The sequence below is a fragment of the Vidua macroura genome, chromosome 6, assembly GCF_024509145.1.
Source record: "Vidua macroura isolate BioBank_ID:100142 chromosome 6, ASM2450914v1, whole genome shotgun sequence".
NCBI lineage: Eukaryota > Metazoa > Chordata > Aves > Passeriformes > Viduidae > Vidua > Vidua macroura.
The window spans coordinates 5,153,175-5,170,344 of NC_071576.1; the positions used below are offsets into that span (position 1 = coordinate 5,153,175).

At 49.0% G+C, this 17,170-nt stretch overlaps 1 protein-coding gene across 2 annotated transcripts in view; it reads left to right on the top strand.

Moving 5' to 3' along the window:
• Positions 1 to 11,087, top strand: part of DAAM1 (dishevelled associated activator of morphogenesis 1) — a 91,560-nt gene extending 80,473 nt beyond the window's left edge. For both annotated transcript variants that reach the window (XM_053980953.1, XM_053980954.1), the window contains 7 exons: positions 1,324 to 1,412; positions 1,636 to 1,804; positions 2,516 to 2,623; positions 5,084 to 5,144; positions 5,769 to 5,900; positions 7,422 to 7,592; positions 8,185 to 11,087. In XM_053980953.1, coding sequence (XP_053836928.1) covers positions 1,324 to 1,412; positions 1,636 to 1,804; positions 2,516 to 2,623; positions 5,084 to 5,144; positions 5,769 to 5,900; positions 7,422 to 7,592; positions 8,185 to 8,394 — 940 coding nt within the window. In that variant the 3' untranslated portion in view covers positions 8,395 to 11,087. The remainder of the gene's footprint in view (positions 1 to 1,323; positions 1,413 to 1,635; positions 1,805 to 2,515; positions 2,624 to 5,083; positions 5,145 to 5,768; positions 5,901 to 7,421; positions 7,593 to 8,184) is intronic.
• The last annotated feature ends 6,083 nt before the right edge of the window (positions 11,088 to 17,170 follow it).

Consider the following 17,170-nt stretch of genomic DNA (forward strand, 5'->3'; position numbering starts at 1 on the left):
TTCTATGATTCATTGTGGCCCAGGTGGGAGGTGCTGTTAGAATGATAGCACAATGCTCCTTTCCCTTTCATCCTAATGAATATTCAGGCCTGATGGATGTACATTTTGCCCTGCTGTGTAGATGAGTCCCACTTCTCACCTCAGGACTGACTCATCTCCAGGGCTCCTGAGACTATATGAGGCAGAAAGGAAATGTCATTTCTTCCTGCTCCTGGTAGCAATCATTTAAGACTTAGGAGTCTTCAGGGATGAATAACCTTATCTATTGCATGCACATCCTCTTGAGGTGCTGGGTTAAAATCTTGAAGCTCCTTATTTGAATTGAACTGAGCATTGAGCTCTTTGAATTTCTTAGCTGAACTTCAAGCCAGTCACTTTTGTTGGCAAGGTCAGCGAGTTTTACAATTGGAGATTGCACTGGGAGATCAAAAATAGAAATGCTCCTGTCCTCCCTGATGTGCTGTGTGCTTGCTGAGTGTCAAAGGCAGGCAGGATGAGGCTGTGGAGCTCAGACCTGAGCCCTCGGGGCTCAGTGACACTCAGAATGAGCTTTTCTATCACAGGTCACCTTTCTTCTTCCCAGGCTCTCGCCCAAGTGTTGCTCCCATGCCTTCACCCTTTGGAAAGCACAATGTGCTGATGCAAATGTTTTCCTTGATTTCCAGCAGGGCTTTTTAATTTTGCCCTGTGGTCTGTAACCCAGTGTGATGTCTTTGTCACCTCTGATTAGTACAACAGTGTAGCTCATGGCTCTGTGTGTGAGCACGTCTCCCGTGGGTCCTTGGTGCAAGTGACTCAAGTCAGACTGCCATGTGTATACAAGTGAGATCTTGGTTAGCATAAACACAACTGACATGAGCAGAGCCATCAGTGACTTGCCCAGGAAAGGGGCTTTCCAGCCCAGTCCATCAATCTGATGATCAGAAGGTCCAGTTTCATTAGTTCTGGTCATAGGTGAGCCTCTCTCCAGCTGCAGCTCATCACAAAGCCATAGGGAGCTCAGACCTCATCAGCACCTTTGCTTAGGAGTGGTTGTGAAAGAACTGTTTGTTCATAGCAATGGGGTGTAAAAATCCACTTGTTGAACCTGCTGAGTTAAGGGGATAGGCTTAAGCATGTGCTTAAGAACCCACGGGGATCCACCCCAGGACAGCTGTAGCTTCAGTTGTCATTTTTTCCCATCCCAGCACAGTTTCAGGGAGAAAAGGGGTCATTATTTTTTAATCACCCTGGCTCAGGTGTGCTTTGTGAGCACAGCTGTGAGCAATGGAGCTCTGCCTGGAGCCAGCAAAGCTCAGCCTGCTCCTCCTCTTTGTTTTCCAGGATAAACCATTATCAGCAAAGGCTGCAGTCCCTCTACTTCAAGAAGAAGTTTGCAGAGAGAGTTGCAGAGGTCAAACCCAAAGTGGAAGGCAAGTGACCAGAGCTGCTAAGGGACTTTGTGCCAGCACAGGGATCACTCCCAGGAAGAGCATCCTCTGTGCCAGGATGAGCCTGGTCCACATGGAGCTGGCAGGGGAAGGGAAGGGAAGTTCAGGGAAGGGAAGGGGTCGGTGGTGACTCTTTGGGGGTACTGAAGGGGTTGCTGGTGGGTGTTGTGACCAGGGGTAATGTCCCACCTCTCTCTGCTTTCAGCCATCCGTGCTGGCTCCAAGGCAGTGCTGCAGAGCAGCAGCCTCCAGCAGCTCCTGGAGGTGGTCCTGGCCTTTGGGAACTACATGAACAAGGGCCAGAGGGGCAATGCCTTCGGGTTTAAGATCTCCAGCCTCAACAAGATTGCAGACACCAAGTCCAGCATTGACAAGTGAGCAGCCCCTGCCCTTATCCTTGGTAGCATCCATGGGCCCCAGGGGTGTTGGGGGCATGCAGAGGTCATTAGCATTACCTCTGGGACATGGGTAGGTGGGAGCAGTCCCCTCCTCTTGCTGCCCAATTTTTTTCAGCAGGACAGCTTTCAAAGGAAGCCAAGTTGCAGATCAGCACAGCGATTGATGGAGCCTTTCCTTCCTGGGCTGGCTAAACTGCAGCCAAGGCTGATGAGAAGGATCATCTTCCAAATGCTTTTTAACCCCTTTGGAGATGCCAAGAGCCAGAGAAAGGGTTCCCAGGGGCTTTTATCCACAGGAGCTCCCTCTGCCATTCTCTCATACTGATGCAGCCATTGCCTGGTTTGCTCTGCCCTGCTGAGCTCTGTTCACAGAGCAAGAGGAGCTGGGTCAGGTCTCAAATCTGTCTGGTCTCATCCATCGGTAAAGACAGTGGAGGACAAGAGCAGTGATTCTCAAGTCACCTTCCTTGGGTTCCTCCTTTGGAGAGCCCTTGCTTGCAGGGACCAGGCTGCTCTGTCTTGTAGCTGTGCATGGGACAGACCCATCCCATGTCCCCAGAGAGGCATCAAGCAGCATCCTTGCAGAAATCCTCAAATAGTTCATTGCTAGGGTTTTACCAGGGGTTTTACTGAACAACGAGCCCCACAAGATGCTGCCACACTGACCTCTCTGCTCCTCTCTCCTAGGAACATCACCCTGCTGCACTATCTCATCACTGTCGTGGAGAAGAAATATCCCAAAGTCCTCCGCCTGCATGAGGAGCTGCGAGACATCCCGCAGGCAGCCAAAGTCAAGTAAGCAGGGATTGAGGTGGCACTGAGGCAGCCCTGGGAGCACCTCTCCCCTCATTTCAGCCTGCTTTTCTGTGTCACCTCACCCCAGCTCGCCCTCCTGGCCAGATCCTGGCTGCTGGGCTGTATCCCATACCGTGGCCACGCTGGCCCAGAGCAGCCCAGCACTCAGAAGCAAACATCACCTGGCAGCTTTAAATCACAGCCCTTGCAGCAAAGGCTCCAAACTTCTGAGCTTGGGGGAGGAGAGCTGCTTGGAGCAGCCGCTTCCTGTTGCTATCTCACCGCAAAAGCATTTAATTAATTTCTAATGGAGCATTAAGTAATCCGGGAGGAAGCGGCTGCGGTGTGGCTGCAGATAAAGGGCAGCTGTTTATCTTCATGTGCCAGGGAGGCTCTGCCTGCAGCACGGGCAGGACCAGGCAGCTCTGGGAGGGACTCACCTGCATCCAGCTCCTGCCTGCCTCTTGTCCTACCAACATGGAGTTTCTGGGGTTTGCAACCAGCTTTTTAACCCTGCCCAGTGACCTGTTGGGAACAGGCTGTCCCACTTCAGCAAAGCCCTTAAAAACAGCCTGAACCTTTAAGTTTAGGAGGAATCTGCCTTTGCCCTGCAAAGCCCTCAAGTATGTGCTGAAGTACCTCTGAAATCAGTGAGGCTCTGTTTTGGTTTTAAACTCCAGCAGGAGTTTATGGGCTTTGATGCTTCAGGGATGTGAGCAGCAAAGATCACACGTTTCTGCAGCCATTTGTGTTAGCTGTGGACATGAAAAGGGGCTGAAACTGCACCCCTTTAGAGAGGATGCAGTTAGAACAGGTTACCCAGAGAGGTTGTGGATGCCCCCTCTGTGGAAGTGTTCCAGGCCAGGCTGGATGGGGCTTGGAGCAGCCTGGGATAGTGGAATGTGTCCCATGGCAGCAGGGTTGGAACTGGATGAGCTTTGAGGTCCCTTCCAACCCAAACCATTCCGTGATGCTAAGAAATATACATGGAGTTCACAGTGGCTCGAGGGCCTCCTAAGCCTCAAAGCTCTCTTGTAGCAGTGGTGGGTTCCCAGGGAAGATGTGTACTGGACAAAACAGGGATCCTCATGTATAAAATGTAAAATAATCACCAGCTGTTGGGGTTGAGCACAGTGGCAGGACAAATCTTAGCGTGCAGGGAAGAGTGTTTTTCTGCCAGAGGGTGGTTGGGCACTGGAACAGTCTCCCCAGGGCAGTGGTCACAGCACCAAGCCTGGCAGAGCTCCAGAAGCATTTGGACAATGCTCTCAGGCACGGGGTGGGATTCTTGGGGCTGTCCTGTGCAGGGCCAGGAGCTGGACTTGGAGATCCTTGTCAGTCCCTTCCAACTCAGGATATTCCATGGTTCTGTGGGTGTTTGGTGCTCAGTTTGTAGGCATCAGCTGAGGGCATGGCTGAGCAGGACATGCTCCATGCTGGTGGAGACTCTGGCTTTCCCATGCTCCTGACCTGCAGCTGTTGCACAGACACACGTATGGGAAAGAAAACGCCTGCACAGAGGGTTTCTTTACCCCCCTAAACTTTATCATTTCGCTCTAAACTGGACACCATATGTAACATTTGGGTTTGCTCCAATCTAGAGCGAAACCAAAAAGTTTCTAAAGCTCTGGAAAACCCTGAATTCCCCCCAGTCCTGCAGCTGTGAAGCAGAAATTGCCGCCTCTGTCAATCCCACCGCTAGTAATGAACTGCTGGAGCACAGGCCTCCCAAAACTGCATTTTCCCAGACTAAACCTGCCAGGAATGCTTGCCCCATGACCCAGCGTCAGCATTTCCAGGGACCCCAGCCCTCGCACAGACACCCCTGGAAAGGCATCAAGCCTGTGGTCACTGAGGCTTTGTGAGAAAGCTTCCCCTGACATAGTAGTGGTAGAAACCCGTAAGCACTTGAATTTGAAGCTCATCAGGGGCTTGAGCCTTGTGTAAACAAAGGCAGTGCCAGACGTGGTGATTTATTTTTATTTCTCTATATTTGGGCTGTCTCCCTTTGTGAAAGCCTCGCTGCTCCTCGGAAGGATGCTTTGCCTGGTGTTCACCCAACCGTGGTACCCTGAATAACTCTTCTCTGTGCACTGGGACAATGATCTCATCTACTCCTGGACCTGGAGAGAAATCTGTGCCCGGCAAGGCACTCTCCTGAGCCATCCTTTCACTTGGAGAGGGCTGGAGGCTGCTGAGCTTGCTAAACCTGCTCAGTCCCCTTGATGAAAAATACAGAAAAGCACTTTGCTTTGAAACAAACAGCTGCAGCCACTTTGAGGTAGTCCCAGCCTAGAGGCTGTCAGCCTGATTTGCTGCTTGAGACACGCTGATCTGCAAAAAGGCGGCAATGTGGGCAGGGTTGGGGTCTTTTCATGGGAAAACCATGGTCAAGTTGGTCAGAGAGCTGTAGATTTTGCTGGGAAAAGCTGAAAATTAACATCTTGCTATTTCCAACAGCATGACCGAGCTGGAGAAAGAAATAAACACTCTGAGAAGCGGCCTGAGAGCGGTGGAGACTGTAAGTATTATTTAAATCAAGTATAGTCCAGCCTGGCTCTGAGCAGCACTGCATCGCTCCTTGGGGAGGCAGGCCAGGGAGCTCCCAGTGAAGCTGCTTTTATCTCACATCCTGGAGATCTGTTTGCCTTTCCTTCCTGCCCTGCACGTGAGCCTGTCCTCTCAGGGCTGTTCTGGCACTGAAGTTACCGTGTATGATTAGGCACACGCATGGTTTGTGTCTAATACATCAAGGGAGGCTGAGTGAGCCTAGTGATGATGCCCAAGGAGGATCTGTGATGTGCAGAGGAGTCTGCCCTTGGCTGTAAAACCACTGAGGGTTGGGGAGCACTTCTGCAGCACAGCTGGAGTGGTGATGAAATGGTGGAGGTATCCCAAAGGACTCCCTGTCTTGCTGGATTATCCTGCTTCCATAAACTTTCCTGCAGGATTTGGCCTAAAAGCTTACTTCAGGCAGTGTAATCCAGGGTGTCATGCACGGCAGGGGCAGCAGCAGTGGTGGTGCCAGCAGAACCCCTGCCACTGATTCCTGCACACTCCCAATGACACTACCAGAGGCCAGTGGTATTTGTGTCCCTCAGCAGCCAGGGCCTGACCAGATTTACCTTTTTTTTTCCCCTCAAAGGAGTTGGACTTCCAGAAGTCTCAGGTTCAGCAGGCAGGTGACAAGTTTGTGTCTGTGGTCAGCCAGTTCATCACATTGGCCAGCTTCAGCTTCTCGGATGTCGAAGATCTCCTGATGGAAGCAAAAGAGCTGGTAAGGCCACCAATGTCCTTGAGATATGAGCTTTTAGCTTCACCTCCTTCTCCCTGGCAGTCCCCATTGTCCAGTTGGCATTGTCCTTCTGACCCATGCTTGGGCATTACCACGGACCTTCCTGAGGCCGTGGCTAACCCAGGCCATCCCTTTGGCCTGCTGATGGTAACCTGGCAGAGATATTCTCAGCAGTGAGTTAGGACTGGTGACAAATGCTCTGCAAACTGTAGCATCTTCTGCTGACTTGGTTAGATCTGGAGGAGAAGGTCTGGTTGTGGTCCCCAGCATCTGTGGAAGCCCACTCTGAAGCAATTTTCCGTGGTTGTTGGAAGGGATGGGCTATTGGAGTGCTCCAGCTCTTTTTTTTTAAACACATGTCCAGATTGAAGTTGTGTTCCTGTTTTCTCTTAGGAAAGCAGAAACATCCCCGTTTTATAAACTTTATATCACATGAGGAGAGCGTTTTCAGCCTTCCCTCCCCCACCAGAATCTCTAGTAACATGGCAGAGAATTGTAAGATCTTGATTAAAATCAGCAAGATTAACCTCAATTATATTGACTTATATAGTGGCACTCCTCAGATGCCTCCCTGCATCTTGAAGTGTTAAGTCTCTTAAGTAAACAAAGAAATAAAAATTCACTAAATGTCTTTTGAAGAGCCAGGGGCACCCCTGCAAATAAAACTAAATCATACAGGCAGGCTTTAAAAATGTTCCTCTTGGTCTACCCTGCAATATCAAAGCAACTAATAAATCTGTTGGTGCTTTGATTTTGTTTTTCTTCTCTTTTAAGTGTGCTTATCTCCAGAATGTGCCTTCACAATTTTAACAAACTTGCCCTGCACAAAGAGTCTCCTTCAGCCTGGAAGTGAGAACAAAGAGTGTCAGTCCCAAGGACAACTCGGGGGCTGCTTGGGGACCGGGACATGTTGGCAGATCGTGGATGTCCTGTCCTGACCTCTGCTACGGCCTCATTCGACTCCCTCACATTACTGGTGTGCAAAACAGCACAAGAGGCAGGAAAACTCCCTATTTCCCTGCCCAGGGCTGTGCCTGAGCCTGGGCAGAAATCTCTTTTAGAAGTTTCACCAACACATTTGGTTTCAATAGCAGAGCATGTGGCAATGATAAATAATACCCCAAAAATACTTCAAAGAAAAACTTAAAAGTGCAAGTTTCCCTTCCCCTGCCGTGTTTACTATTAGTTTTATGTCTTCAGTCCCACAATATTTTGCTTCCTTGTTTTTACTGCTGCTTAGTTAATAAAGTGGAGCTGGGGCAGGGGAGGCTCAGCAGAGCCAGAGGCAAGATGGGGAAAAGGGTCTTGATAGTGATCCAGGTCTTGCAGGGCAGCAGGTAACATCAGGTGATTTATTTCAGGTTTAAATCAAGGCTTGATGAGGCAAAGCCCTGCTGTGTGCTATGGCTGCTGGAAGTGTTTCACTCTGCTCTGAGAGAGCAGAGTTTTACCAGTCCAGTGGATTTATCCAAGACTGATGCACCCCTGTCTTCTCTCTTCCAGTTTTCCAAGGCTGTGAAGCACTTTGGAGAAGACACAGACAAAATGCAGCCTGACGAATTCTTTGGCATCTTTGACCAGTTCCTTCAAGCTGTGACCGAGGCCAAGCAGGAGAATGAGAACATGAGGAAGAGGAAGGAGGAGGAGGAGCGCCGGGCACGCATGGAGGCACAGGTGAGCACACACCAGCAAGTCTGGCAGCACCTCCAGGGCATCTGGGAGTGGCAACCATGTCATGATGTCCCCATGGTGGTCAGGGTGGCACAGGCAGCACTGAAGACTGGGAAGGGAGCTTCTGTGGTCCCAATGGCTTTTCACTTTTGATTACTTGATTAATGACCTTGGTTGGGGAGGTCTTGCAGCTGAAATGTACAGCAGAGCTGGTGCTGTCTGTTGGCTGCTGTGACCCACGAGCAGCAGCCATGGGGGGCTGTGACCCTCAGCCCATGGGTTTTATCACAGAATCTCAGAACCATAGAATGGTTTGGACTGGAAGTGACCTAGTTCTATTTCCAACCCCATCACTGTTGGCTTGGACACCTTCCACTAGACAAGGTTGCTCCAAGCCCTGTCCAACCTGGCCTTGGAGCACTTCCAGGGATGTGGTTTATCCATAATCCTGACCAGCTCTCATGTGCTGGGCACTGGGGTGGGAAACAACCCTCGTTCCATGAGTTTGGGGATCACCGTGCATGTGTTGGGCACCCCCACAACCACCTGTGTGAGACTGAGGTGCCTTCTTTCCCCCCGCCGCCACGACCTGCAGCTGAAGGAGCAGCGGGAGCGGGAGCGCAAGGCGAGGAAGGCGAAGGAGACCGGGGAGGAGAGCGGCGAGTTCGACGACCTGGTGTCGGCCCTGCGCTCGGGCGAAGTCTTCGACAAGGACCTCACCAAGCTCAAGCGCAACCGCAAGCGCATCACCAACCAGCTGGCGGAGAGCGGCCGCGAGAGGCCCGTCACCAAGCTCAACTTCTGAGAAACAAACTGACAACAAAACCCAGCAAAAGACACGCGGGTCAGTCTTTCTGAAGTGGCTATGGTTTTTGGTTTTTTTTTTTTTTTTTTTTTGTTGTTGTTGTTTCCATGACACTGCCTTGCGATTCCAAGCGGAACAGTGGCACGCTCTCTGTCCCCGCGGGCGAGTGTGTGTGTGTAGATACTGTGTATATAGTCGGGTCGGGGGGTGTGGAGGGAGGTGCGTGGGCAGCTCACGTTGGTGAGTGCCAGCACAGCCTCCTCCCCACTCCAAAAAAAAGTAGTTCTCCCCATGCACAAGCACAATGCCGCGTCCGTGGAGCAAGAGAGGACCCAACCCCAAGCCGCCGGTTGTCCCCATGGTCCCAAAGCCAACGGGGAAGCTGCCTCCTGCTGCTCTCCTGCTCAGAGCCCCCCCCAGGGCCGTTTGCAGGGGACGCCTTGCACACAAGCCGAGCGGTTTAAAGAAGAAAAGAAGAAAAAAAAAAAAAAAAAGCAAAGTTGACTGAACTTTAATCCATTGTTTGTTTGTTTGTTTTCTCTCATCATGGTTGTGATTATTCTGAGAAACGCGCAGATCTGTGCGTTCGCGCTGGTTCCCGAGCTCGGCGCCGCGGGCGCTCCCGGCGATGCTCTTCCCGTCATCCTTGGGAAATGTTCTTTTTCCTCCTGCTGCCACCTTGCTAAAGGACAAACTTTACCCCAAAGTGCTTCTCGCTGTAACGCCACACTGATGTATTTATACTTCTGCAACGTTTTCTGGCCCAAGACGGTGGGAAAGGTTCGGTTCTCGGAGGAGACGAAGAGCATAAACATTTGCGTTGTAACTTTTGTTCTTGCTTTCTGTTCAATGGGACAAACTGTATCCTCTGTCCAGGTGGGTCAGGACCAAAGGTCTCTGAAATACAAAGGGGTTGGGGTAAAACCCACCAGCTTTCACCCGCCTTCTTTTCCTTTTTCTTTCTCGGACACACAGAAGCAGCGATGCCAAGAAACACTCGTCTCTTAGCCAGGTCCTTTTTTGACTGGTTTGCTGTTCATTGTCATTGCAAATTTGTAAGCAGAACTACCTGTCAAATGTCAGTCCAAAAAAAAAAAAAAAAAAGACAAAAAAAATCCAATAATAAAAGTAATTCAGAGCTCTCAGGGAGTAATAATTTAAGGGTTTAGAAAATTAAGAATTGGAGAATAAAAAATAACCACCATTAACATATTAACATTTCTATTCTTAAATTATGCTGAGTATATAGAGGACTGTTACTTTTTACTTTTATTTATTTGTGGTATGTTTTTTAAGAAAGCAAAACAAAACCTTTTTATACCACCAATACTTTTGTGATCTTTTTTTTTGTTTGTTTGTTCTTTTTCCTGTGGAGAGATGAGTTTGTCCCTGTTGCACTAGATATTAACACTATTTGAAATAAGGTTGGTTGTTTTTTTGGTTTTTTTTTTTTTTGTCAGATAATTGGTATTACTGGTGGGTATGGGATGTCAGTTAACTATATGTACTGTATAGCAAAAGTGCTGTTTAAACTAATTTGTATAAAAAAAAATATGGTTCTAAGCACCTGAAGGCCACGGGGTCTGTGTGCTGAGTGAAAGCTGTGAAATCTCTCTCGAAGCAGAGTTGTCAAGAGCTGTGGTTTTACCATTTTGTTCTTTTCTTCATTGCAACGTTTAACGCACTGTAGATTTAAAAAAAAGAAGAAAAAAAAAAAGAAAAAAAAAAAACTTTGAGTAGCATTTAAAGCAGTAATAAATAAAGCAGGTAAGTGCAAAAATAAGGTCCAGCACCTCATAGCCAAGCAGCTGCAAAACCTGCAGATTATGTTCAAAGGTGGAGTTAAGCACTTTGCTTTAAGAAGGAGGGGGAAATAAAGACAAAAGGTAATGATAATACTATTCCTTAACTAAAGTGCCTCTATTTATATTTTTTATTTATGGCTGAAAAAAAATGGGGCTGATACAATTGAGGGAATGGACTATGGGGGGGAATTGAAAATATATAAAATAAGAAGGAAAAAAAAAGGTTAAAAAGAAAAAGTTTGGCTTCTGATGGTTTAAGGAATGGTTGGTCACATGTGTTTAATTGGGCAGGTGGTGGGGGTCAGAAAGGGCAATCTCCTCCCGGGGTCCCTGGGTGCCAGCACCCACCCCAGCTCCTGCCTCTGCAACCCCCGTGCCACATCAGGACCTTTCCTGACAGATTTCCTCTTGCCCTTCCAAACCTCTTGGGTTGTTTTTTTTTTTTTTAATTGTTTTACAACAGCCTGATTATCAGGCTGACTTTGCCATTTCTTTGTTTTCTTTCAAAAAAATAGAAAAAAGAAAAAAAAATTATATCTCTATAAATAAATACAAAGGCTGTGTGCAGGTAATTCCATGTGCCATTGTCGAAAACTACTTTTAGATTGGTGCTGGTGTAAGTAGCCACTCTTTTCTCTTGGGTGTGTATTTTAAAGATGATTTTTTTTTTTAATAATGCCAAAAACAAAACAACAAAAAAAATCCATAATAATTTGTAAACAAAAATTTATGTCTTGGACCTTATTAGCTTCGTAGTGACTAAGGTAGTCTGTTAGGTGCAAGGATGTTAGTAGTTGTAGCTAGTGGGAAATGCTGTGTAATGTTATGAGACTGTACATTTTCTAAGATGGCAATATGCAATAAAGCAGAACGATTTCGGTGAGTGTACACGGCAGAGGCGTGAGTTATTTTTTAGGGGGAAAAAATGGGAAAATTAGGAATTGAGGCAGGTGTTGAAAAAGAGGCTCTCTGAGGGTTGCTCTTTTTTGGGTGTGTTTGCAGGTATTTCTGGGCTCAGGTGATAACTCCTTCACCCTTGCCCTGAGTGCTGGGTTTTAGGAGGTTGGGGTTTTTCCACCCTGCTGGATTGCAGCATCCTCATTGTCACCCACCTGTGGGTTCTGAAATGCCTTCCAGTTGGTGAACTCGTTCATTTCTCCTCGTTTTGTTGTTGCTGATGTCTGTTCCCACCTTGGTGGGAATTTTTCCAAGGCTTTTTCAGTATCCTGCATTGAGGCAGCAGCCAGTTTTGCATCATGGGATTGGATCCTGTCCCTTTTTCCAGGAGAAGTGCTGGCTGGGCTGGCCACTGTGCCTCTAGCAAGCCTGTCTAGTGATGTTCCCTTGGCAGTAGCCCAAACCCCTCCTGGCTTATTCCTGCTCACCTTTTCCACACACCTTTCCACCCACCTCTGTGTTACTTTCTTTTTCCAACGCTCTTGAGTGATTTTTGCAGCACCCAAAGACACCCCCAGACCCCACTGCCTGTGCCAGTGGGAGCATCTGCATTGTGCTCTGACCCATAGGATTCCCATTTTGGATTGGGGCTGGCAGGGAGCACAGATTCCATCACCACCCTGGCAGTCGTGGGCTGGTGATGCCATGGGAAAGCAGCCCAGGGCTGTGTGGTGACAGGACCCAAGGAAAACAGGAACAGCTGCAACTTCTCTTCCCATCATAAATCCCCGTGTCCCCAGCAAACATGGCTGGTTGGGGTTTATCCATAAATAGATTGAACAAGCTGGCCAAACCCCACAAACTGATGAGGGCCTGAAATTCTAGTTCGTGGCAGATTGCAGGTTTCCTGGGCCATGCCATTGAGTGACACAGGACGGTCCCCAGGGTGGGGGCAGGGTGGCTCTGGGAGATGTGAGCGAGGTCAAGACACAGCTTTTTATTCAACCAAGATACTTGATGGGAAAAAATATCCTAGTAACTTTCAAGCTTCTTTGACTTTAAACCCTTCCAACATGGCTGGAGTAGCAGCATCTATTGTTTAGGAATACAAATTTCAGGTACAATGTTTGTCATCCCAGGGGAAAGGGGACCAGGGTGGGCACTGTGCTGGACTGGCACACCTGTGCTGTGTGAGCCCTGTCCTGGCTGGCTGGGCTTTCACCTGAAAAAAGGCTCCTGTGCCCCAAATCCTGGAGGCTCTTCCCTCCACTTCCAGCCATGAGCCAGCACATCCTTGTGTGCTGGATGGTCCAAACCTGCCCAGACCCGCTGGTGCCAGGGAAGCTGCCGGGCACGGCGCTCCTGGAGGAATTGTCCCATGGGGCCACCCGGGTTGGTGGCACCAAACCTGCTGAGCCAGCCCTGATCGTGCTCTGCTCCAGCCCGGCAGCTTTCCCTGCTGCCCAAGGCTGGGGCGACAGGAGTGTCGGGTGTCGCCTCCCGCACTCAGCCTCTTATCCCTGGCATCGCCCCCAGCTGGGGAAAGATGAGTCAAGGGCTTGTGGCAATGATGCAGGCACGGCAGCATTGCAGCATTGCATGCAAAGGTCACCTCAGCAAGTAGGGCAGGCACGGCCAGATGGGGACACAGCCGGCTCCCATCCCGCTGGCAGCCACTCTGTGCTGCTGCCCGGAGCTGCTGGACTTCTGGACTATTTATTTCATCCCCAAAAAAGGGGACCGTGGGCCCAATGGTCTTGTCAGACTGATATCCCTGCTGGAGGCCCTCGGGAAAGGGTAAGCAAAGCTGGGATGTTGCCAGTTCTGCTCCCACCTGTGCTGTGGGACCTGTCCCCACTGCCACTGCCCCCGTGTGACACCTCTCAAGCAGATGCTCTGGGGTAAAACTGCACTTTGCCATCTTCACTATCACACAGCCTGATCCAATCTGCAGTCCTTGTGCAGGGCTGGCACTGCTGGACTGCCACAGGAACAGGCACAAGTCTGATGAGGAGCAACTGGGAGAGCTGGGGGGGCTCAGCCTGGAGTAAAGGAGGCTCAGGGGGAACCTTCTCACTCTTTACAACTCCCTGAACAGGAGGGTGGAGTTGGTGGGGGTTGATCTCTTCTCCCAGGTAACAAACAACAGGACAAGAGAAAACAGCCTCAAGTTATGCCAGGGCAGGTTTAGATTGGATATTAGAAAAAAGTTCTTTGTCCAAAGAGTTTCCAAACATTGGAACAGGCTGCTCAGGGCAGTGGTGGAGTCACCTGGAGGTATCTGTGTAGATATCCATGTAGATATTGCACCTGGGGACATGGTTAATGGTGAGATTGGCACTGCTGGGGGAATGCTTGGATTCAATGATCTTAGAAATCTTTTCCAATCTAAATGATTCTGTGGTTCCAAACAATTCTATGATTCTCAACTCCCATAAAAGCTGGTTATTTCATCAGCCTGTGCATTGAATGAAAACATTCTTCGAGCTTTGCTTCTGGGGGAGACAGGAGAGGCCAAGGGGACACAAAGGTGATGGATGCGGGAGGGAGGGGATGAGCCCCATCTCATCTCCATCTCCTGCAGCAAATCCTGCAGACATCTCTCCTGTGACCTCTTTCCCTGGCACTGTTCAGAGTCCTCCAACAGATGCATGTGAAAAGGAGAGTTCTCCACTTGAATCAGGAGTGCTCTGACCTGAAACCTCTGAGCATTTTTGGTCATTTTTAGCCTTAAATCAGGCTTGATGAGAGTGTGCAGGTAAGCCAGGGAGAAATCCCGTGCTGCCGGGTCCCACCAGAGCCTCAGCAAAGGCAGAGGAAAGTGCCATCTGCTGGCACTTTCCACCTTCAGCATTTTAGAGCTCTCAAGTACAAAATAAATTCCGCTTCTTGTATTCCTCTGCGATCTCTACTGTGGTCTGAAAACTTCTCATGCTAAATTTCCAATAGAAGTTTCCCCCAGCATGGTTGAGGAGGGCTAATTTTAATTGTCTCTATTGTAATTCCAGTCAAATAGCCAAAGGTCACAGCCTGTGGCTTCTCTGTGACTTTTGGCAATGCCCAACCTTCAGGTGGATGCACAGTGTGTAAAAATGCATGTGTGTAAGATAAAGTAACTCAAAACAGTTTCATGGGTCATCTGAACTTACTTCCTTGGCTTTTGAAATTACCACATAATGCCCCACTCCACTACAGTGTCCCCAGGGCTTGCCCCAGTGCCAGGATTTGTGTTGGGAGCCTGTTTCTACCCAGCTTTCCTTACACTTTGTATGCACTCTGTTGTCACACTGCAAAGAATTTGAAATTAAGCTGGAGTTTCCCAGTTCTCAGAGCAATTCTGTGAAGGTAAATCACTGAAGTTGCCATTTCTCCATTACTTTCTTTACTGGCCCATATTCCAGTATTTGCTCATGCGCTCTCAGCTCAGAGGTGGCTCTGCAGGAGGGGCAGGACAAACTCACTTTGGTTTTGGGCAACAGCAAGCAGAGCTGCTCTAAACCAGGATTATCCTGGGCACCAGCACAGCAAGTCTGGAGTGCACAGCTTTGTTCCTGCTGCCTAAGCCATACCTTTGGCCTGCCAGGACACTGGGCTGGGACAATGCCCCTGGCTTTACCTGGGCTTTGGGTGCTGAGGGGTGCCAGCAGCTTTTCCATCTGCTTGAATTTGTGCCTGTGTACTTTGATATGGCTTTACTTTGCCAGGCTCTGTGCAGAGCATCCCCTGGGCTCAAGGAAAAGTAAGAAAGTCCCAGTTTTGTGCTTCGCCCAGCTCCTGATCATTGCCTAAAACCCCTTTTGCTACGAAATCAGAGAAGCACTCAGGCAAGACCTAGTTCCTATGGTAAATCTTTCCAATTTAATAGCAGGAGGCAATCACCATTTGAGTTACATTTTCTGTAAAGACTCCACAATTCAGATGCTGTATTCAGAACTTGACATGACCTCAGGGATGCTATATTACCAAATGTTCTGTAAAATGCACCAGACTGAGCACAGAGGCCACAGGCACAGATCAGGCACAAGTGCTGCAGCACATTAGATTCCACTGGAAAAAATAAGTGACCTGGTTACTCAAGACATTTTTTATCCCTGATGCTGAGATTAGTTCAGAGTATGTTGCTAAATCAGGTAAGTAAATTACATTTATGGGGTTATGAGGGAATTGCTGGGAGGGCAAGACGAATTTCAGAGGAATTTATTTTGCTGGTTTTGTCCACATCTACCCTGAGGGTAGATGAGCCTGGGGGAGTGTGTTTATTTGTAGGGCCCATCCAGAGGGGTTTTGAAGCACCAGCATCCTCCCAGCTGCTCTCCACTGGGAGTGGGGAGGGCTGGGCTGGCCTGGTGTTTTCCATAATCTCACATAGGAGCCAGCCTGATGTCATGTGCAGCCCCAATATGGGAACAATTTTCACCTGCTCTGGCTGTGAATCCCTCAGTGAATCCCTCTGGCCAAGCCCCCAAGCACTACCCAAAGTGTTTAAGCCCCTGCATCGGAGCTGCTGGCAGAAGCAGGAGGAGCTATCCCTGCTGCCTTCAGCCAGAGTAGCTCTGGCCCCTGGGAGAAACATGGATGTTCCTCCAGATGTGGAAGGCTGATCAGCACTATTTCCACTCCCAATCTCCATCCCGGAAACTGAGGAATATAATTTTCCTAAGTGATTTCCCCAGAGTAATCACGGCTGCATCTTTCTGCTTTTCCTTCTGGTGGCAAGGAGAAAAGGTGTCCCCATGTCTGAAGGGAAAGCAAATGTGTGGAGCACTGTGGTTTGCAAACACCTTTAACTCTTCAGTGTACGCAATAAAAGGCCCCTGAGGAAAGGCACAATCCTCTGGTCTAAAGAAATCTTTTCAAAAAACTTTGTTACCTTTATGATTACTTTTTGGTGTTCCCTTAGCTTCTGAACTGACTATGCAAGAGATAAGATTAAAAATAAAGGCAAGAATAATGGATGTATAAAACTAAGGATCCCAAGTACACGGAAATTGTTCCCTGGTTGGTTTTGTGGGCTTCTGGCAGTGTTTGGCTTTCTGAAACCAGTTGAACCTGGAGGAGCTCAGTGCCAGCAGTCAAGAAATAACACAAATAACAAGCAGTTCCTCTCAGGGTGAAATTACTTCCTCTGCTGAATCACAGCTGGATCCTACTAATTTCCTATGATCACCAATGAGCCTGTGGGCACATTGGTGTGCTCTGCCACCCTGTACAAACAGCCCCAGCACACAGCCCCCCTCGTTAAATTTCCTCTGTCACAGCCTCCTGGGGTCTTCGTGGCTGAGATCATCCATAACTCCCCAGACAGATTAGTGCAGGTCTCGCTGTTGCGCCCTGGGGTTTCTGCTGCTTTCACTTTGATTTCCCCTGTGACTCATCCATTTCATGCCACTGAGAGGGATTCACAGTCTCTCTCTCCCCACGTCACTTTTCCTCCTGCTTCTTGCAGCGGTGATTTTCTAGGAAAAAAAAACACCTAGAAATGCTGAGCTGCTGCCCAATCTCTCTGGCTGTGGTGAGCGTGGATGCTTCAGCACTCAGTGGCCTGTCAGCAGCATGGCACTAAAAACCCAGCAGCACTCCTCTGCAAACTGGGAACAGCAGGAGGGCTGGCCGTGCTATAGGAGGGAGAGCTGGCCTCGTCCTCCCACATTCAGCCCCAGTGAAGCCACTGGGACTAACCCAGTGGCAAGCCCAAGGCTTGCAGCAGCAAAGCAGCACTGTGCAGCTGAGCATGAGGTCCCCCAAGACTGGATCTTATTGTGGGTTATTCCTCCTGGAGGACTTGGGATCTTTTCTTTTTAGCACTTTGTGGCTCTGTAATGCTTTGCAAGCAGATCTGGATGTGCACCCATTTATTATTAATAATCAGAGTCATCATGTGAAAATACAAAAGCATCCAGAGTGCAGAGGCAGCTGTGCTGCTGAACAAAGCACGCTGCCAACACTGGGACTGATCTCAGCAGCCCTCCAGGCTGCAGCTTTGCAGCTCTGGCCTGCATGCACAAAATCCCACTTTTCTGATGTGCTTTCCAAATTATTCATTTCAGCCTGTACAACAATCTTCCCAAACAGCA